At 30.5% G+C, this 23,619-nt stretch overlaps 2 protein-coding genes and 1 long non-coding RNA gene across 4 annotated transcripts; 1 reads left to right on the top strand and 2 right to left on the bottom strand.

Annotated features, from left to right (window-relative positions):
• Positions 1-432: 432 nt before the first annotated feature.
• LOC131180210 (uncharacterized) lies at positions 433-2,144 on the bottom strand. The gene is made up of 3 exons (XR_009149021.1): positions 2,041-2,144; positions 1,157-1,236; positions 433-684 (listed from the first exon to the last, which is right to left on the bottom strand). It is a non-coding gene; the product is annotated as an uncharacterized LOC131180210 (long non-coding RNA).
• Positions 2,145-7,790: 5,646 nt separating this feature from the next.
• LOC110649368 (josephin-like protein) lies at positions 7,791-8,622 on the top strand. The gene has a single exon (XM_021803903.2). It carries the CDS (start codon positions 8,116-8,118, stop codon positions 8,503-8,505), a length of 390 nt encoding a protein of 129 aa, XP_021659595.2. The 5' UTR covers positions 7,791-8,115; the 3' UTR covers positions 8,506-8,622.
• Positions 8,623-9,249: 627 nt separating this feature from the next.
• Positions 9,250-22,523, bottom strand: LOC110649367 (putative tRNA (cytidine(32)/guanosine(34)-2'-O)-methyltransferase). Of its 2 annotated transcripts, XM_021803901.2 has the most exons (13): positions 22,298-22,523; positions 21,869-22,108; positions 21,533-21,578; positions 21,349-21,442; positions 21,005-21,054; positions 20,588-20,637; positions 19,150-19,258; positions 18,466-18,526; positions 18,290-18,342; positions 14,178-14,270; positions 13,549-13,612; positions 12,934-13,041; positions 9,250-9,678 (listed from the first exon to the last, which is right to left on the bottom strand). In XM_021803901.2, exons 3-13 carry the CDS (start codon positions 21,557-21,559, stop codon positions 9,437-9,439), a joined length of 951 nt encoding a protein of 316 aa, XP_021659593.2. In that variant the 5' UTR covers positions 21,560-21,578; positions 21,869-22,108; positions 22,298-22,523; the 3' UTR covers positions 9,250-9,436. The 2 variants fall into 2 exon arrangements, with proteins under 2 accessions (XP_021659593.2, XP_021659592.2); XM_021803900.2 differs by lacking the exon at positions 21,869-22,108 and having other exon boundaries at positions 22,298-22,522.
• Between the last annotated feature and the right edge of the window lie 1,096 nt (positions 22,524-23,619).

Below are 23,619 nucleotides of genomic sequence, written 5' to 3'. Positions count from 1 at the left end.
CACTCAAAATAGTGTGTTGTATGAAAGGTTGAAAATAATAATGTATAAAAGAAGATAATAATGAAAATGTACCTTATTTGATCTTGGTTGCCATTTCATAATATCTTTTTATTGCCATTCAAGTCATTTTAGGTAATGAACTATCATCCCAATTATTCCTCATGTTATGAGGGTGTAGTTTAGTGATTTTGTTTATAAGAACCTCCCATCAGTTAAGTGAAAATATTATGATATAATGACCTAGACTGAGGGCCGTTATTAGCGCTAGGAGTTGGTTCAGTTTAAGGCTATGAAAATAGGTAATAAGTCTAAAAACTTATTAAATATGAATATATCCATGTATCTCATAATTTAAATATACTTCAAATCATTACACTTTAATTTTTTTATTTATAAATAACATAGAATTGACTCAAAATTTAAACATTTACATACATAAAATTATTAAAGTGTAATTAGTTCATGCATATATACCCACATGAGCAGTTAGCTTAGATTTTAAACATACATAATTATATCACTTATACTTAAGATAAAACATCAATAAAAAAACTTGAATACTAACATAGTAATTATTCCTTTATATATTACCAGTCCACTAAATATGCAACATACATATAAACGCTCTACACCTACTCCTGTTTGCTCAAGCTCCAAAGGACTTCTACTCCTGCACTCCTGCACCTGGGGTTAGGGAAAGGGGTGAGCTTACACAAGCTTAGTGAGTAAACTAATCAATATCAATTAACTATATCATTCATTTCATACATGTGCAATATATCATCCAAATGAGTTTTCACATCAAAACATTCCATATAAGATGAATTTGCTACCAGTGATTTCCCAGATCCAATGTGCCCAGCTCATATAAAGACTTCTCAGTACTCACTTAAAAGTAGTGCGCCAGGGGCTTATTAGCCTCACCTAGTCTTACCACCACAGATCATGCATGATCATATCATAAATATAACATATACATTACATAGGGAAAATCAGTGGGTCATCCAAATTTCATCATGCATCAACAACAATTATGCAAAAATGCAATATATTCATGCTCTAGATACATACATCCTAGTAAATAATGAAATGATGCATGTAGATGATCATAAATTGCATTAAAGAATTTACATTTATTAGGGTTAGAGTTACTCACCTTTTGTAGCCTATTAACCACCTTACTCGAACAGAAGCTATTCTCGAATCCTTAACCTTTCTAATCCTTCAAGTCCGATCCTATAAACATCAGAACATAAAGAGTTATTCAAAGCTCTAAAACTCTATACATATATTAAACATCTTATTCTAAGCCTTAGAAATCATAAAATGGTATTTTGGAACCTTAGAACTAAAGAAGAATTAAGGCTGGCAAAACCAAGTTCAGCTGCCAGAATTTTAGACTTATGCTGTCGAACCCTTAAACATCAGGTGCCCATTTCGAGCAACAGCCACTGTAGCTGCTGAAGCCTTAGACTTTGATTGTCGAACCTGGGATTTCTCCAGATTCTTTTCTGAGAAACTACATGCTTCGACTACAGAAATAATGGTTTTCAATAGCCGAATCTGAGAATTTTCAGAATTTTCTAGTCAAAAACTAGTAGAATTTCTCCTCCCAAAACCTCTAAAACATACCATAAGGCTCCAAAACACAATCCAAACATATAAACACATTCCTAAAGCCTAAAACAACTTGAATTCATGCTCAAAACTCACAAGCAACCATTAAGAGCTAGGATTCAAGGTTCAAACAAACTTCCATTATCACATAAATAAGAAATCCTTAGGTTCAACTAAGACAACTAACCATTCAAGGTCTATAAACACTTAGACTTGATAAAAATCAAGAACAATCCTTTATTTAGCATCCAAAAGTCAAGACGCAACATGAAAAGCACACTTCTAAGAAACATGCAAAACTCATTCTCAACCTATACGTGTTCCAAAACTCCTCTAAACATACATGCAATAAAAAAATCAATAATCTAAAACACCTAGACATACTTGGATTCTTGTTAAAGATCAAAAGGAAAGAGAAATTACCTCTTTTCCTTATATTGAAGAGGGAAGTGAATTGACAATTCCGGCTTCAATCCACTTTCATCAAGCTTCCTTGTAGAAGAATCACCATTCAAGGTCTATAAACACTTAGACTTGATAAAAATCAAAAATAATACTTCATTTAGCATCCAAAATACAAGACCCAACATGAAAATCACACTTCTTAGAAACATGCAAAACTCATTCTCAACCTATACATGTTCCAAAACTCCTCTAAACATACATGCAATAAAAAACCAACAATCTAACACATCTAGACATACTTAGATTCTTCTAAAAGATCAAAAGAAAAAAGAAATTACCTCTTTTCCTTGAATTGAAGAGGGAAGTGAATTGACAATTCCAGCTTCAATCCACTTTCATCAAGCTTTCCCATAGAAGAATCAAATTTCAAAACATGCAATGGCCAAGAAAACTTCTTCAAACGCAACTTTGCATGTCACCAAAGCTTGGAGAAAAAGAGAAAAGAGAGTTTGAGTTCCTTTTTGGTAGAAAAGCAAGCTGTTGGCCCTTTATATCCTTACTATCGAGGGACTTTCAGCTGTCAAAAATCATGATTCCGATTGTTAGAGTCTATTTTGTTCAACAAGGATTTGAATAGTAAAAAGAAACTTAACAGATGAAGTTCTTTTTGCATAAAGAAACACTTAAAAAACTTTTAGGGATGAAAACCTTTAAAATATTTTCATTTTTAAATACATTTTGAGAATATCACACACACACACACACACACACATATTCTACCACCATTCTTTTATCATTGGAATCTTTGAATTCGCTAGAATATTCCATCTACGAGAAATTCCAACGTCTGAAAATGGTAGGTGTTACATATGAACTCTTTTTATTTCCAAGCTAAGTGATATAGGCACAAGTCGACTTCGAGTTAAGAGTTTGAGCCTTATTAAACAAGGTTAAGCTGAGCCAAGGTTTGGGCTAGGTCTTCGAGGATGTGAACCATCAGTTTGAATTTGGGGTGATTTATATAAATAAGTATGATTAATTTTTGTAAAATAATTTTATAATTACATTATAGAATCAAATAAATTAAAGAAAATCGTGTTATTAATAAAAATAAAAATCAAATCCTTATAATTATATTTTTTAAAAATAATATAAACGCATGTGCAACGCACGTGACTTAAAAACTAGTATATGTAAAATTTGAATGATTATGAACAAATTCAAATATCCTTATTTTGTTATAACATTTACAATATTAAAAATTTTAATGTCACTTAAATATTGATAATTTGTCATTAATAATAAGTTTTTATACTATAATCTTATTTAAATAATAAAATTAATAATTTCTTTTGCAATTGAACAAGTAATCCTAAATTTTTAAAAAATGAATTATTTTTGTATTAATATCCATTAAAAATTAAATTAACAATCACATAATATATAATTATAAAAAACATGAAATTATCATATTTTGGAAAATTTTGTTTTATAATATTACAATATTGGAACATCTGAAACATTTACCACTAATAATAAAATACTAAGTGTGAAAATATTTCACATATATATATATATATATTGCACTTATTAAATTTTAATATTAATTATTATAAAATTTTAATATTTTAATTTAAATAATTAAATTTAATATTTAATTCTTACAAATGTATGTATAAAATAATTATTCATCATAAATTATTTGATGTAAGTGCAATCCACTTACTTCAAAAGACTAATAATTTAAAAAATTATTATAATATTATTAAATTTATATTACTTCAATACTATTAAACTAAATTTTTATAATTTTTTTAATTAACTACATCTCTTATCAAAATAGTAAAATTTTTCGCTATTTACCACTTTAAAAAAAATATCGCCATTTAGGATGACTATTGGCAATGGATGAATAATTAAATGGTAAAAGCCTTGTATGGGCCGGCAATTTAATAGACATCAGTTTCTCAGTCCTCATATTTTAGTAAAAGTCCCATTGTCCCTCAATCTAAAGGCCTCGCAATTCATATGGCGATTCAATTTACATATATATAAGACAAATATTTTTTTATATAATTTTTATAATTTTCTATAAATATTTTTATGAATTTGTTGTTATATTTATTATTCTATTCCTATAAATCATATGTGCTCAATTTTAAGGGTTTATTATCTAACTCTTAGAACTAAGCATTTATTAAAGTTAAATTATTGTATCACTTATTTATTAGAAAAACTCTATTTTTTATTAAAGAGGTAGACAAATTATTTTTATTAAATATTTTAAAAGAGTTTCATTTAACTAAATATTAAAGTTCTATTTTTTCCCTAAAAATATTTTCAAAAAATGTTTTCTATACTTTTTAGCATTTAAGATACTTAAAAAAATAGATTAATGGAAAATATTTTTTTGATGAAAAGGAAATATAAAACTTTTCCTTTCAAAAGAAAGTCAATTTTTTTTTTATTTTTATATTTTGATAGCTTTATTAAAATGTAAAAATATTTATATTTATATACATAAATACATATTATTAATTTAATATCGTGATTAAATAATGAAAAATATTTTAAGAATTTTTTTTAAAATACTTTTTATATATAAGTTATTTCCTGTAAAACAAATGGTGTCTAAATTTATTTATTTTTTTATTCAATTGATTCTTAAAATATTTTATAAATAGTAGGAAACTCTATTATTTCATGCTATGGATAGCTTGAAATTTGATATGTATAATCTACATAGATATAAAAAAACAATAAACCCAACAGCTAATTTTAAAATTATAAATAACACATAAAGATCATGAGATTTGTGGGGGAAAATGTGTTAACTAAGATATGTATAAGTTGATCTTCAATCTATGCAAAAAAGACATTTTGCTAATGTCTTCAAGATGGATATTTAGCATATACCTTGGCTTGTAATTATGTTTGCAATATATTATCCTTATTAACTATATGCCTTAACAGTTATCACAATTTCAACAAATTAAGATATAATTTCTGTTAATAAATAGCCTAATTTAGAAGCTTAAGTTTATGTTTGAGAGTTTCAAAAGGAATTTTATATCTCTAACACAGGATATGTGAATATCCTTTAGACTTAAAATATGAATGAGTATATGCCCAGAAATATTTTAATTAATGTGAGTGGATTAATTGCTTTTTATTTTTTTAATTACTGAGATTCTAAATTTGGTATCAAATAAAGTATTATTTGCTTTTATTTTGGTAATAATTTTAATTTAATAATATTAAATTGATTATAAGATAATCAAGTTTTAAATTTGAGTTCTAATAAAAGCCAAATGAATAAATAAATAAATAAACTTAGTTGTTCACTACAAAAAAAAAAAAAAATAAATTTACAACCGACTGAATCGGTTATACATCTATCAAAATTAGTTGCTAATATATTTAGCAACCTACCTATTTAATAGGTTGCTAAATTTTTAAAAATTAACTATTTTACTAAAAAAATTAAAATCACAAATCGGTTATAAAATTAATTGGTAATAGTAATCGATTTTAGTCGATTACAAAAATCAGTTGCAAAACTGATATTTTTTTTTATAGTGGTTCCTTCGTATATACATTCCTCACCCTCAGTTCCATATTCAAATAGATTCCTTCTAAAATATATATTAATCATTATCATCATACTAGAATTAAAATTTAATGTATATTTTATTTAATAACATAATCATATAAATTTAATAAGTGAATTTCACTATATATCTTATATTTTGAATATATAATAATCTAATTTAGACAAAAAAAATTTTATCATAGTGAGAAAAAAAAAAAAAAGGGTAGGCCCTCAGAGGACCTAAAAATAAATGCTGATAAGAAGTGCATCAATTTTTGTCTATCTTTGTTCCCTCTTCCTCTTCCAAAGGATTCCCTCTTTTTTTTTTTTTTTTCACCTCATCATCTCTCACAATTAAAGGCTACAGTTCTTTTGACCAATCCCACTCTTCTCTTGAATCTATTTCACTGATAAAGTCTAATTCCAAGCACAAGCACAGCTGGAAATTGAATGGGACACTTTCTTTGTACATAAACCAAATCTTCTTATCATTCATCTTTCATAATACTTGCCTCACTAATAGGATAGATGGGCCAACTTTTATGCCCAGCTAGATAGGCAAGCAGGGCATGGTACCCTTTAATTATAATGATATAAATCTACCCATCTATAATATGTAGTCTGCACTAAAAATCAAATATCTTTAATGCAGCGAGTTATTATATAAAATAATTATTATTTAAATTTAAAATATATTTTTATGAATTTGAATTTTGGTTCGATATGAAAAATTGCGCATTGCAATCTAAATAAAATATTTTGTGAGATTTATAATGATAGTTAAAAACACAGACCATCAACGAATATTTAGTATGAGTGATTTGATACTTTTATCGATTAAGCAAGATTGAGTGTTCTATCCTTATAAATAGAGAAAATACTCATTGAAAGCGTTTTACCCCTTAATAGGTCGACTCGGAATACTTATGAAATATCCAAAAAAATACATGGACCAATGTGAGAATTTGAAAAACAAATTGGAATTAGAGTTTGGAGAGTTTTATGTAATTTTATTATTCTTTTTTAATTATAGTGATTTTTTTTTTCATATTTTACCTATGAACATAAATTTTATTGTCGAATTACGTAAATTTTGTCTTATTTTTTTTTAAAGTGTGATTTTCCTGGCTGTATAGATATCTTAAATTTGTTTCTGTTATAATAATAATAATAATAATATAATAATTATAACAAATAGTTAAAAAAATATAAAAAGTGAATTAATCATATTGAAAATGCAATTACAGATGGTATATAAACAAAACATTATTATAAAATTAAATAAATAAAATACAAAAAATAAAAATATATAAATAACAATTGTAACAAATAATTAAATAAATATAAAAAGTGAATTAATCATTGAAAATGCAATTACAGAGAGTGTATAAGTAATATATAATTATAAAATTAAATGAATAAAATACGAAAAATAAAAAAAATGTAATAGTTTGAGTTACTCTACCTATTTCAACTCATTAAAAATTAAATCTTGGTATTGGGTATTTAAAAAATGGACATATACTATAATATTAATTAGCTATGACTATCTTGTTTTTATCGTAAGTCATGAGTTTAGACACCAAACATTCATAAATTTAGTCTTAGTTTGATAATAAATGAAAAAAAAAATGTAAAATTAATTCAAATATACTTTTTGTTCCTTTTTATTAAAAGAAAAAAAATTATAAATTTTAAGTTTTATTTATTTTACAGAAAATAACTTAAGTAGAAAAAATATTTTTTATAGAAATTATTTTTTAAAAAATGTTTTTTATGAAAATATTTTACATTATTTAATTATAATATTAAATTAATATTATGTATTTATATTATAAGTATATAAATGTTTTAAGATTTTAATAAGATTGACAAAATTAAGAAAATGATTTTTTCTCTTAAAAAAAATTATTTTCTTAAAAAAGTTTAATTTTCTCTTTAATTAGAAAAATAATTTTTATGATTTATTAATTACTTTCTCTTTTAAAAAGAAAAAAATTAACTTTTTAAAAAAATTATTTTTTTATAAAAAAATATATTTTTTTTATAACTTATTCACTAAGAACTTTAAATGCTTAAAAAAAATGTAAAAATTATTTTTCATAAAATAAATATGAAACCTTAGTTTAATAATATTAAAATTATTTTTAGAATTGAAAAGCATGAGGCTGGACATGGGCAGCATATTATGGGCATTAGCAGCCATCACACGGTCAAACATGCCACGTGCATGAGTCATGCACGTTAAGAGCTGCGCGTGAATCAAACTGCTTGGTCTGTACGGTCAACCTGTACAAACAATAAGCATAAAATTTTCACCAATTAATGTACAGCTCTATTCCTCATTTCAGTGACAATCTTTTTACCTTTATCTTCTTTTCTTGTTTTCTCTTTATGTCATATTAATTAATAGTTCATCAATACATACTCCTCACATCCTCAACAACTGCCTCTTCTTCCTTGTTCCCACTTCTCCCATCTGCAACTATCCTCTTCTAAAAATGTCATGCAAGGCAAATAAGAGAGTGAGTTTCTGTCCTGATGTCCAGGAGAAGCCCATTTTCTCTTCTAAACATGGAGGTGGAATCAGAGTTGCTGCAAACAGGAAGAGGGTTGCCGGAATCTTCAGCTTTAGGCTCCTCAGAAGCTCCAAATGTTCACCTGCAAGAATACTCAGGCGACTCGGTGCTAAGGTAGCTAGAGTTCTACGTCTTGTGTCCATGAAAAGGAAGTCTTCACGCAAGGTTTCTTCAGCCAGTTTGACAAGATCAAGATCTCTTGCAGATGCAATAGACTCCCAGAGAGCTGAAGCTATAGAAGATTGTATTGAGTTCTTAAATTCTTCTTCCTCTTTGCAGAGGTCAAATTCAGTTTCTACAAATTCTTGCTAGAATTTTCAATCTCAGTTTCTACAAATTCTTGCTAGAAAATTCAATCACAATCATATGTAAATGAAAGAAAACAACAAATATATGATTCATTAATTGATCATAACAAGTTTCTGATCATAGCAACCTTCTAAAGATTAGCTTTAGCTATATGGAAATCACCAGTCACCACTACTATTAAACACTACTGTATAACAGATGGTAAATCACTTTAAGAGCCACTGTTGAAACTCAGGATCACGAATGTTACTGTATACTAGGTTAGATCTCTGTTTAAGGTATAATTTTCATGTAGGATCACATAAAATGCAAGCTTCTATTTAAGTCAAATAAATTTAAAAAAAAACAAATTATGGAGCCAGAGAAGTGACATAAATTACGTATGTGAAAACTCAACGCCACACAACTAATGGATGCAGACCATTCCATGGGTGGGCCAATCGTACTGGTTGAGCCCATCCAACAATCAGGGTGGAGTCACCATCGGGGCCTCAATTGCAAAGCTCAGTGTATTTTATTTCATTGTTCTGACTCCCATGTACAATAGGCACACGAGTCGCAAGGCTTGCAGAACACCCACAATAGTCAATAGTAGGAATGGCCAAAAATTCCCCAATGTCTTCATTCCTAGGCACTTAGCAATGCTCCGAGGTATGCGGACTTCATGCCTTCTCTATGGTATCATTACTGATACAAATTAGTGGTCTCGTGTGCATATCACAGATAAAGAAGAATGAGAGATGTAAATTAAGATCTACCAATGATTTGAGACATTGAATTGATCATCATGAGAAATCATAATTAATTAGGACATGGTAATCATTGTATGTCTGCCAGTAATATCCAACTACAACAAAATTAACCCTTCAAAATTCGTTGAGATTCTGTGTAAGGGAAAAAGATAAATTGAAAAACAAAAAATTCAGAGGGAAGATCAAGAATCCAAGGAGAGCTTTTCAAGCTCTTTGATGCCATGATTAGAAGCTTTCTTCATTTCAAGAGCTCTCTTGTAAGGAGGAGCAATTGGGGGCTGTACCGGGTCCAAGCTCTGATAAGTGCCCTGAGAACCTTTCGGCAGTGGATATGATCGGTCAGAATCATACCCACTGAGGTCCCCACAAGCTAGAAATGGAATATAAACCTTATTCGGGCCTTCCAACCACCCACTGCTGCAATCTGTAACACCCCAAATACAATTTCCAGAAGATTATTAACAACCAAGTAATCAGAAACAAGATATATTTAGAACAGGCCATAGAAGACCCAGTAATTTAACTACAGCTGTGCAATGCTTTGACTCAATTGATCAAAGTAGAGAGGCCAAATAGAACATAAAAAGAATGATGCTGTTCAGCTAAAAATGGGAAGGAATTGCTTCAAACTCCAAATTTTCTACAAGTTCCAAGGATGTAAATTATGTATTTTGTTTGAATTCAAATCCTGAACTCTAGCCGCAAAAGTAGATGCGAAATGTCCAAACTTGTAAGACTAATTTTCTAAGTAAGGTGCTCCATTCCTCTCTTAGTTAATCAGGTAAAAACCGTGTGATATTTTGACTCTACAAATAGCCATGTAATGCAGAAAGTAAGAAAGAAAAGCAAGAAATCAGTTTTAGTTTCAACAGAAATTCTGTTATTTTTTTTTTCTTAGTTTTTCTTCCTTCATATCCAACAAATGACATCAGAGCTTTATTGATCTTAAGGGACCAAATCAAAGTTTTTCTTTTGTTGAAGAAACCTGGCTGAAAATGCTTCACTTCCACCACCACCAGTGTTCAAAAGGGAGAACTACAATTTTTGGTCTGTCAAAATGAAAGCTTTTCTCATGGCACATGATCTGTGGGAGACAGTTGAGAAGGGTTATGAACCATCACTTCAAGACAATCCTACCATTGCTGAGATGAAGAAATAAAAGGAAGATTCAACAAAGAATTTCAAAGCGCTCTCATTTCTCCATTCAGCAGCAGATGATTCAATATTTCTAAGAATTATGGGGGCAACAACAGCAAAATCAGCCTGGAATGCTCTTCAGGAGGAGTTTCAAGGTTTAGAAAAGGTAAGAGCTGGTAAGTTGTTAAATTTGAGAAGGGAATTTCAATCATTAATGATGAATGAAGAAGAGACTATTAAAGATTATGTTTCAAAGTTTGTTAAAGTTGTTAATGAAATGAAAATTTATGGAGAGATTTTTTCAGACCAATTGATTGTCGATAAAGCATTAGTAAGTACACCAAACAAATTTGAGCCAAGAATTGCAGCAATTGAGGAATCAAAAGATCTTAGCAAGCTATCTATAAATGAACTCATTGGATCTTTGCAAGCTCAAGAGCAAAAGATTCAATCTCGAATCTGGAAAATCTGCTGAAGGTGCATTTCCAGCAAGGAACAACTTCAAAGATTTTTCTTCTGAAGGAAGCAAGTTCCAGCCAAGAAAGTATCCTCCATGTGGCATTTGTAAGAAAACTAGCCATGAAGGAAAAGATTTCTGGTACAAGAGAAAGCCACAGTGCTTCAAATGTAAAAGGTTTAGGCATGTGCAAAAAGCTTATAGATTCAAGGAAAAGAACACATCAAATGTAGCACAAGAAAAAGAAGAAGAAGAATTTCTGTTCTGAGGAACAAGAAAATTCACTGGTGAGAAATGCACCAGAAAAACAAAAAAATGGTGAGTAGTGCACCAGAAAATGAAAATCAAAGTAATGGTGAGATGTGCACCAAAAGTGAATGAAGAATGTCGGAGAGAAGTGCTCCACGTACAAAGAACTTGAGAGATGTGCTTCAAAGACAACCAATCAAGGAAGAAAATTGGAGAGATGTTGCTCCAAGATAACTTCATTTGAAGTCTTCAGCAAAAGTATCAAGGAGGAGTGTTGAAGCATATGATACTACTGCTTCAAACCCCAAATTTTCTACAAGTTTCAAGGATGTAGATTATGTATTTTGTTTGAATTCAAATGCTGAAATCTAGCTGCAAAAGTAGATGTGAAATGTCCAAACTTGTAAAACTAATTTTCTAAGTAAGGTGCTCCATCCCTCTCTTAGTTGATTAGGTAGAAAGCATATGATATTTTGGCTCAATAAATAGCCATATAATGCAAAAAGTATATAAGAAAGAAAAGTAAGAAATCAGTCTTAGTTTCAACAGAAATCTCTCTTATTTTTTTCTTAGTTTTTCTTCCTTTAAATCCAACAGATACTACAATTTCATTGTTGCAGAAGATAAAGAAGTGATTTTTATCCTTCCAAATAATGAAATGGGTACTTTTTAAGTTACAGACAAATGGAAGGCAGATTGGCAATCCCTCAAATTAAAACGTAAAACATCAGGCTATAATAAGACTAATTGCAGGGTAGAGACAACCTGCACTGTTCATGCAAAGTCAATCTAACATTCTAACACTCTTTGCATTGTATGGATGATTTCTCAATGTCTCTGCATATATTCCACTACTCCCAGCGATTACAATTGACTGCAAGTGAGTGCTAGAAAAAGTTATATTGCCCAATCATAAATAAGCGCTAAACTTTGCTCCTTGTGCGTGAGTTGTCCCATAGAGGGGACAAAAATACTAAATAAGAAAAAGACCTTAGATATTCTTTGCTGAATGTGACTCATTGTGAATTGCAAAGGGAAAAATTTTGTGACATTAACCATTAATTGGATGTCTCTATTGGTGTTTTCCCAAAAAATATATCATTATTCAAACATAAAATGATATTCTAAGCACTTCTGTTTAACAATCCATATGAAAGTACACATATAAATGCATATGCCACAATAATAATAATAATAATAATAATATATTTAAATAATGATATTTTTAGATTACCTAGATCATCCCTGAGGGGCTTCCAAATAATGAAAAAGGTACTTCTTAAGTTCCAGACAAATGGATGGCCAATTGGCAATCCCTCAAATTAAAACGTAAAACAACAGGGTATAATATGACAAATTGCAGGGTAGGAGCAATCTGCACTGCAATCTGCACTGTTCATGCAAAGTCAATTCAACGTTTCTAACACTCTTTGCATTGCATGGATGACTTCTCAATCACTCTTGGACTATATTCCACTATTGACTGTAAGTAAGTAGTAGAACAGGTTACAATGCCCAATCATAAATAGCCCTAAACTTTGCTCGTTGTGCATAAGTTGTCCCATAGAAGGGACAAAAAAACGAAATAAGGAAATGACCTTTGCTGAATGTGATTCATTGTGAATTGCAAAAGGGAAAATTTTTGTGACATTAACCATTGATGGGAAAGAGATAAAATGATGTCTCTGCTGATGTTTTCCCCCAAAAAAATATCATTATTCAAACATAAAATAATATTCTAAGCATGTCTGTTTAACAATGCATATGAAAGTACACATATAAATATGCCACAATAATAATAATAATAATAATAATATATTGACACTGTTAGATTACCTAGATCGTCCACGCCTGAGGGGCTTCCAACCTTTTCCAGGAGGTGATGCAAGTCTTTTGGATTAAATCCCTCAGGAGGGGAATAATTCTCACAAACTGCAAATGCCTCTGCATTAAGAATGATATAATATCAGCTATAAGCATTTCATGCTGTCTTGTACATTGCACGTAGGATCATCTACTGGTTTTATTCTCAACATCACCGGTCTCATTGCCCTGGTTGATCCACCTACATCCCTTTGTGGGTAGGACAGGTGGTAATGGTATTGTTCCAATTGGGTGATGTTCCTATTCTAATGCCCATAAAATCATGCTTACTACATTTTGCTTCTATCTTGACCCCTTTTTGCTCCCTAGAAAGATCACTCTCACAAAAGCATGCATATGAATTAAAAAAAAAACAACCATGGAAACCAGAAATTTTTCTAGTTTATTGGCAAATAATGTTGAATTGCATTTCATAATAACTTTTTACTGGGTTTAGCCATATACTCCCTAGATAAATGCTTCAATTCTGTCAACTAAAACCAGTTTAATTCAAGGCTACAAATAACTAAGTAGGTGATTTGCTAAGAAAAAGAATAAGAAAAACAAAAAGAAAAAGGTTGCCCATACCAATGCTGGAATTGCGGCTACTTTTTGGTTTTGCAAAAGTAACAACAGGGAAAAATAATTTGAGCTGCAGAAGAGAAACAAACAACATAAACAGTCCATTTGAGCTAAAAACAAGAACATTTCATTTGATCATGGCCTTCAGTCATATGATTTGCATCAAGAAATCAACTGAAAAAAAAAATAGGGAGGGAGGTAGCCGGGAAGATCAACTAACATTTCTAATCATGTGCCAAAACTAGTCAATTGATAATTCTTGCAATCAATTCAACCCAAAAAAAAAAAAAGAATATAATTCTTTCAATCAATAGTTCAAAATCAAGCAACTATAATACTTTGACAACTGGCACATATAGACCAATTATTAAGAGGCTTTCAATGCCATTTTCACACGACAAAAAAGTGCCCCACGGCTTGAAGTCAATAATTCTATTATACTTGTTTTTGTTTTCATTAGTTCAAACGAATTTTGCTTATTGGTTGAGCCTCACTAGTCGTGTAAAATTTACAAAAAGGGACAAGGGATAACCGGAAAACAAACTATGCCCCAGAATGTCAGGAATGATTGCAGCAACAAACAAGTAACTCAATCTTGTAAATTAAATCCTAGTTCTAATGAGCATATTGCGCACCTGGCAGTAAAGAAGACTTGTATCTTTTCCACGAAATATCTTCGCAATAAATTTTCCACCTTCTCTAAGTACATGTGTGACAATAGTCAAACCCTAAAAACAATATAATGTGTCATAAACAACTGAACAAGATTCTCAAACATCCTTGAAGATGAATACAAACAAAGCATAGTCATCAAATAAAGATTCAAATCAAGAATCATAATCCTCTTGTTGTGAGCCAAGAATTGAATCATCAAATTCAATACAAATCCTCAAAATCAATAAGAATAATCAATATATATATATATATATATATATAAAGAAGACTTGTATCTTTTCCACGAAATATCTTCGCAATAAATTTTCCACCTTCTCTAAGTACATGTGTGACAATAGTCAAACCCTAAAAACAATATAATGTGTCATAAACAACTGAACAAGATTCTCAAACATCCTTGAAGATGAATACAAACAAAGCATAGTCATCAAATAAAGATTCAAATCAAGAATCATAATCCTCTTGTTGTGAGCCAAGAATTGAATCATCAAATTCAATACAAATCCTCAAAATCAATAAGAATAATCAATATATATATATATATATATATATATATATATATAAACACAATGTAACATATGGCATATTTAATAGATATGTAACGGTCATCTCGCCAATTGGATATAGGATTGTCTAAAGCAAGAAATGTGGGCCTAAGTCCCTCCATGATCAATTCTTCTAAAAGACTAAAACATAAATGAATATTAAAATGGTATATCCATATTCATTTGATGTTCCATATCACATAGACAGATGCCAAAAAAAAAAAAAAAAACAAGTGGAAAACCTATTCTCTTCTTCATATGATCTCTATGCTTATCAACCTAAGCCTCTGTCTTTGTGACCTAAGGCTATACTATGTTAACAATAGGACCTAAACACAAAATGTCAAGAAACTATGACAAAAAACCACAAAAGATGGCCTATCTGAGATGGGCAATGTCACAATGCGACAACAATTGATATCTAGATCACACTTAACAGAGAACAAAAGAAAAAAAGAAAGAGAAGCAGGAATAGGAAAAAGAATGTCAGAAGGAAAGGGGGAAAAAAATGCCTTTTGAATGTGTCACAAGACACCATTATCTTGTGGGACTATTGGAATAGGTACAGAAAATGCAGATTCATGCACGACATCAAGAGTTTGGTTGTGTTTACTGTTTAAGTATGAGGACAGGTTTTTCTTCTTTTTATCCCCCTCTATTCAAATTACTTCAGGGAGGGTTTAAGGGTTCTTTTCATGGTAAGATTGAAGTTAAATTTTTATTTTTAAACATATTAGGTTTGTATGGGCCTTAAAAACCCAAATAAGAAAAGAATCAAGCAAGTTGATTGATTTTGTATCGATTTTTCCCAATTCACTCGATTCAGCAAAATAATCAACTCATCCATTTTTCATAAAAGGATTTCAATTTTCAGAAAGGGATTTAACATTTTCTACAAAAAGATTTTGCATTTAACTTAAAAATTTTTGGATTTTATTGTCAATGAAAAGTTGAGATTTGTAGCGGAAGTGTTGAATAACATAGATATTCAAAAGGTGACTATAATAATAATAATAATAATAATAATAATAATAATAATAATAATAATAATAATAATGATGATGATGATGATGATGAAAAGACCTACAAAAGTGAATACCATAAACCTCATTATTGACTCATTATTGTCAATGTCCAATATTTTGGCATTAAAACAAGTCAAAATACCAAAAAAGTGCTGAACTTTAGCACCTTTTCAAAAGGCCTATTGGCAAAATAAATACAAGCCTTTACGTTGGTTGCTCATTTTATCAAAATCTTTTAATTTTAGACAATTTAATCAAAACTTTTGAAATTGAAGGAATTTTATCCAATTAACAAAATCCCAAATTGAAGATTTTGACTTTTGCCACATAGGATGCCATGTGGCTTGACAAGTCACATTTTTTAATTTTTTTTATTTGATTCATCTCCCTCTCTCTCTCTCTCTCTCTCTCTCTCTCTCTCTCACACACACACACACACACACACACACACACACACACACACTAAATTTTGTTACCTAAGTATAGATGGTGTAGAATATAATGCATCCAATCAACCATCCTAAAAGTTGAATGAAACTGTTTATCAATCAAAGTGCATTGAACAAGTGATAAAGGAAAAAAGTTAATATATTGAAATTTTTTCCCTACATAAAGTTAAAACAGATCACATTTTAATCTCATTACAAATGTTAAAATAACTTTAGAATGGTATTTGATGAAAAAATGATATGGTTTGATTTCATCAAGGGAAAATAGTTAAACACAGATGACCAAGAAACTGAAGATGAAACCAAGGAATCTAACAACAAACTAAAAAGTGTGAGAGATTCTAGATGAGACCAAACTTTTCACAAAAACGATGCATCATATTGTAGTGAGAAAATTGATAGAACTTAAAAAATAGTCAATGAACACAAATTAATCAATGCATAATACGTTATCATCCAAATATTTAAACAACCATGTAATACATAAATGATAGTAGGAAAAACCATGGAGAGAGAGAGAGAGAGAGAGAGATAAATCAAATAAAGAAAATTAGAAATTGTGATTTGTCAAATCATATAGCCTCCCATGTGGCAAAAATCAAAATCCCCAATTTGAGATTTTACTAATTGGATAAAATTTTTAAAATTTTGAAAGTTATGATTAAATTATCTAAAATTAAAAGTTTCGGATATAATAAGCAACCAACGTAAAGGTTTAGATTTATTTTGCTAATAGGTCTTTTTAAAAATAATCTACGATTATAATTTTTTCAATTCACCCTACAAACTTACAAAATACCACCATTAAGCAATTCGGTCAAGTTCTAGTAAAATTGGCTAACATGAGCTAATGATGAAAGTTAGAAAAAAAGCAAAAGCTCTCTTCTCTCTCTCTCTCTCTCTCTCTCTCTCTCTCTCTTTCTCTCTCTTTCTCTCTCTCTCAGATTAATCCCAGCCATTGAATCACCACTGATACCTTTCCTAACTCCCCATCTAAAATTCATTACAGCACGGCTTCTCAAAGGAAGCTTGGTACTTGCTGTCACTTCCACAGTCCACACCAAAGAAAGCCCCAGCAAATGCCCTAGTAGTAGGTGGCAGAAAAATAGAAATTCTCTTCTTTGAAATTCTATTCAGCACCCCTTCCACCACCTCAATTGATCCATCGTTATTGCAATTGGGCAAAGACCCAATCATATTCTTGCTCTTTTCAAATAGACAAAGACCGAAGATGACTGTGATTTCTTAATGGGAAAATCCACAAACCTGGGCTTGGAAATTGAAATGGAGCTTAAAACTAGGATTTCCCCTCCCAAGCAAATTGAATGCACTCATGAGCATGAAGCTGGCCATGTGCAAACAAAAGGGTCTCATTCCAGTTTTGATGATAAGAAAGAAATGGTTCCAGGCATCATTGGGACAGTAAGCGACCTTGATGGAGGGTCTTGTTTCAAAGAAGGTACTGAAATTAAAAGTGAGCTCCTTGGACTTGCCAGCCACAATCTTGGATTGGAGACGAGGAGGATGATGATGGGTAGGTTTTTTTTTATGTTTTGTTTGGTGGAGGGGGGGGCCCGGGCACGGCGTCATGGCCGTGGGTGGGTAGGTGGATGGATATTGGGTAGGTTGGGGATGGAGAGAACAACAAAGATATTTAGAGTTCTGAGACAGAGAATAGAGAGGGAGAGAGAATCACTGTCATTTTTTAGTCCATCAATTTATTTATTTATTTTTCAATTTTCCCTGTCAGTTCCAGTAAGCCAATTTCATCAGAACTTGACCGGATTGCTTAATTATGGCAATTTTGTAAGTTTTAATAGTGAATTGCAAAAAAAATTAAAAGTACAGATTATTTTTAAAAAAGGCACTAAAGTTCAGCATTTTTTTTGTTTTGGTTTTTTTGACTTCAAATGAAAACTACCAATTACATAGAACAAATAATGTGGTGCAGGAATTTTCATCTGTCATATGCATTCATATTCCTTCATGAAAGGAAGGTACCATCCTTAGGAATGCAGGAGACTCCCTTAGAATAAGGAATCTGAACTCTTACCGCTAGTATGAGTTGAGACTGAACAAACTCATCCATATCATGAAGACCAGTGACTACAAATCAGAAGAGAATAAAGCAATCTTTAGAACGCATAAAATATTAATTTGATGTGTTGATCCAAACAATAAGGTGATCAACCATTTAATATGAAGTAAGGACTATAAATGTTGTTTTACCATCAGGTGCACCATCACATACAACCAGGTCAGCTTTGCAGCCATCAAAATGTCTAATGACCTGTAGAAGAGACAAAGATGAATAATAAAGAACCATCCATCATGCAACAACATTTACGTAACATTGATTAGATTTGCAATATTAAGATACAAGTATGTGCATCCCAAAAGAACCAAAATGATAAACAATAGTGGAAAATTCAACAAATACAACTTTTTTGATGGCAGCTTGAAGATTGATTATGTGGCCATTGAATTCTACCATTCTACTCCAGTTGGAGTTCATATTCCCAGTAACTTCCTTTTAGCATTCCTAGAGTCACAAGAATTTAGTTCAAACATGCTGCTTATCCAAGAAATGAGATTTTGGAAGTACACACACCAATTTTAGACTTTCACTTTCACATGGTTTTTGCCCACCTTCAATAATAATCAGACTTAAGAATTCCATGATATTACCCAATGTTTCATTAAAAACTTCAAGACAATATTATAAAATCATGACCTCCCTTGTGGGAAGTGGAGACAGAAAGAAAAGATGTATGCTTATAAATTATCAGTTACATTCCAATCCAACTGTGACAACTCAAATAGGCCATAAAATATTAGAGAAACAATGAACATAAAGGTTAATTGGAAAATGCATCTGAAAGTTGAGGCAAATAACGCTCCTCAGTTCCTCACCACTTCAGCTGTCCGGGCATTGGTGATGTCACCCTGTACTTGAATAACACCTTCAATTGGAGCCATGGGTTGCAAGTCAATAGCCACAATAAGAGGAAGATCATCATCCCTGCAAATCACCAGGTAGAAAGTTACCATATCAACAAGAATGAAGAATAAATTTCACGTATTCTTTCCCTTTCTTTGGCAATGAAAGTTCTATTATTATTATTATTTTTTCAATATTTATCGCAATACAATGATTTTTTTTTTCAAATGTGTATAAGGGTGTAAACAATTTGAGCCACGAGCTGAGCTGAAGTAATGGTATTTAGGCTTGGTAGCACTTATCTTAATCAACCTCAACCTCAAGCTAAAATTTAACCATTCAATATTAGTTTGAATATAAGTTACCAAGCTCAAAATTAAGTTCAATGCAATAACTAAACCTCAACCTAAGAAAAGATTTTTTAGCCTTTGTTTAAAAAAAAATTACAATTTCTTACATCAAAATAATTCAACGCACTACATGTAGATTTTCCCACGAGGATTAAATGACCAAAGATTTTCGAATGAAAAGAGTATGTGCTTCCTCTTTATGTAAAAATCTTTATTACAATCAATGTGGGAGAAATACCACATCTTCCTCACCATTTTTTCCCCTTCTTTACTTGCCTGGTACCTATATTTCAAAGCAAATATCTTAATCTCTAGTGATTTATTTTAGTCATTCAACTTTTATAAGAAGATCTAACAACAGATTATAACTTAATACCAAATAAATTTACTACTAAAACGCCATTTTATAGCTTAAAGTTAATTAACTATCAACTCTTATTAAGCTTTAAATAAGTAGCTAAACAAACATCAACAAGCCTAAAACAAGATCAAGCCAACCACACATGTTATTGTTTATTCATTTCATTTATTCAAAAAAAAGTTTATATTATTCTTTTCTTTTTGCTAATTTGTTAATTAAACTGTACCGCCAAAGAAAGTGTTTAACAAGCTCATTCAGAAGCTGTTTATTGAGCATACTAGTTTGCTTGCACCTCCTATACATATTCGACAAATGCCAATAAACTAAAAAGGCAGGTATGACTGTACGAAAATGTAAAATAGATAGCAGCCCATTGCAAATCAATTTACAGTTTTATAATAGAGATCATCTATTGCAAGCCTCTGTCATGCATGTGATAGTTGCAAGGCTTGTGATCAATCTAACTCACACTGGAGAAAGTGGAAATTAGAAAACTAAGACAAGCTACAACTTCAATGTAAATCAAGAAACCAGATTCAACTATAATAATTCTCATAACATGCGCGTCCTCAACCTGTTTTAAATTTTCAACAGGCAAGGCAATGTCAAGGCACTTAATTTCAGGTGAAGGTTTAATCCTAAGCTTTGCATACAAACTTTTATATAAACTATTTAAAAATTAACATATTGAAAATTAACCTTGAATCTTGTGAAAGCTTTGCCGGCATATATAATTTACGGCTCAAAACCTGCAAAATGGAAGCATTGAAAACTAGTCAAGCTTGCTTTGTGCATCGCTCACCGGTCACCCCAAACAGCACCACCATAAGGTAAAATATAATGTCCACTATGATAGCATATCAATAAAGATTTGGTGCAACCAATATGCCAAAGTGAAGGACATTTTCAATTTCAAGTAGTAAGACTAAACTTTTGAAAATGAAAATGTATTTTTGATGGCAGCAACTGATAGTGAAGGTGAGAAGGGCAATGTTAAACTGCTAAGTTGACTAATTTCATAATTTATAACTAAAATACCACGGGCAGGAAGATATTGTTTTAAATAACCATGTCTTAAATAATTCAGTCAAAGAACATTATTCAAATCAAGTATACCTGACTCCAGCTACCGGGTGCAGCGCACAAATCTACCACACGCTTAACCCCTAAAAATCAAATCACGATCAAACAACAAGGTGAACAAATTCACTACCCAAATTAATATATTTTATGCATTGTGACCCAGGGATAGATAAAACGAATCAACTTGGAGAGAGAGAGAGAGAGAGAGAGAGAGAGAGAGAGAGAGAGAGAGAGAATCAGAGAACCTTCAAATAAGGTGAACAAATTCACTACCCAAATTAATATATTTTATGCATTGTGACCCAGGGATAGACAAACGAATCAACTTGGAGAGAGAGAGAGAGAGAGAGAGAGAGAGAGAGAGAGAGTCAGAGAACCTTCAAATATGTTGAATTCCTCATCTATCTGAAGAAGCTTAAAGGCACTTCGAGCACGCCAACCTTCTTCTTTAGCTTTTCGATAGTAGATATCCTGGAAACCAATTATCTCATTATCATATCTAGCCAAATATAGCAAACTTCGAAGAAGAAGCAATAAACTTTTAATATAAGCATGACTTACCCTCTTATCCCTCGATGCTTTTCCCATGTTTTAAAATTCACTACTCCTGCAAATAATAGACAAAATATAGCAGGATTGGTGGGTAACTCCAGAATCAAAAGAATCTTATGGTTCAAGATGAAGTAGCATATCTTCATTTCATACCAACAACAATGATGCCAATGTAAACGAGAACACATGAAAAGCAAGATGTATAGATCATATAACCAAAGAAAAATGTTACAGAAATTAAATTGGGCTTGGAGTTGGCCACAAAATTAACCTCTAAAATTTCCATTCTTATTTAAATTTGGCACCTTATCCATGGAGTAACACAACGCAAGAAGCCATACGCACCTTCTTCGAAGTAGACAACTTTTTTTTTTTTTTTTCTGAAGCGTTTTCGAAGTGAACTGACTAACAAATAAAGATTACCATACAGGCAAAAGGGAAACCAAAGAATTATTAGGTTTCTTCTTCCCTTTATGTCCGAGTCCTAGCTCCTAGGCCAAGGCATAACCAAATTCAGGTCGGCCATTTCTTCAAGCAGCTTATGTGCATAGCAAGAACTTAGATGGAAGAAGGCATCACTTGTTTCTCCAAACGTCCCAAGTTTATGATCATAGAAAATAAAATTTCAAGCAAAACATGATAATGGGATTAAAATGAAACAGGGAAGGAACATATAAAAAGTGGCAGAAACCAGTTTCGATCAAGGCATACGAAGCAGAGGAAGAACGGAGTCAAGAGAAAAAGAAAATTGAAATAAAAGGGATGAGAACTCACTTGCTTTGGTTTTGGTCAGAGGGTGAATATGCACTTCTTCTCAAGTGTTTTGATCTGGTTAAACGAACCCTTCTAACGAACAAGGAGCAAAGGTAAAAGAATCAGAATAGAATCTTGTAGCACAAGCGGCGACGACGTTTGAGCTATTTTCTAGTTGGCGACTGTCCCTAACGCCTAATGGCCTGCCTGCTAAAATTTTTTTCTCCAAGGCATATTTTAATTGCCGCCGTCGGTTCTATTTATTCTTTTCTTAATAATAGAAAACTCTTCAATTTTTTTTTAATGAGTGCTTAATCTCTATTATTTCAATATTAATAAAAATAATCAAATTATACATCAAAAACATTAAAGGAAAATTATAAAAAAAATACATATTTTTAAAATTTTTTTAATTTTACCCAATACGTTAAAAATTATCAATTAAATTACATATTTTAAAATATTGTGCAATCTTATCCTACTGACTGAGCTATCATTTCACTAACGGAACACCATGTGATGTTACTTCACAATAATAATAATAAAGTAGAATTGTGCAACGTTTGAAACTATAAGATTTTATTAATAATTTTAAAATATAAGGTATAATTGCAAGAAATTAAAGTGCATAATTTTTTTTGTAATTTTTTCAAAAATTACTCATAATTCATTTTAATTTATATAAAATTTCAAATTACTTTTAAAATTGACTGTTAATTAATAATTTAATTTGAATTAATTTGATTAGCATTTGACGTGGCATATCCGTTAGTGAATTAACGACACAGTTAATGGTAAGGTAAATTGTGTAATATTAAAAAGTATAAGATTTAATTGATAATTTTTAACATATAGATTATAATTGAAAAAGTTTTGAAAATATAATTTTTTTTTGGTAATTTCCCATTAATAAAAGGATAATATCAAAAATTACTTAAAGAATAGAGTATAATTAAATTTTTAAAATTTTAAAATTAAGGTAAAATTTAATTTAAAATTTAAAAATAATAATTTTTGGTAAATTTCTAATCAAATATTAAAGTCGTTAACAAACCACAATAATTAAATTTGATGATTTTAAAACATAAAAATCAATTTTTGTATGTCATAAAAAAATGCTGGAGATTTTTTGTATAATTTTTCTAATTCTGATTATTTCTTTTAATATTATTAATGATAATGTTATTAATATAATTATTAGTCATACTGTGTTTATCTTAGCTTATAAATTTTAATTTCAAAAAAAGCACATTTTAACTTTAAAAATTAAAATTTATAAGTTAAAAAAGAAAAAAAAAAAAGCTGGAGACCATGAATAGGCCTTGATGATTGTTTACACATCA

Source organism: Hevea brasiliensis, chromosome 5 (genome assembly GCF_030052815.1).
Source record: "Hevea brasiliensis isolate MT/VB/25A 57/8 chromosome 5, ASM3005281v1, whole genome shotgun sequence".
Lineage (NCBI taxonomy): Eukaryota > Viridiplantae > Streptophyta > Magnoliopsida > Malpighiales > Euphorbiaceae > Hevea > Hevea brasiliensis.
The sequence above is the reverse complement of the archived record's forward strand: the minus strand, read 5'-3'. Positions and strand labels throughout refer to the sequence as shown.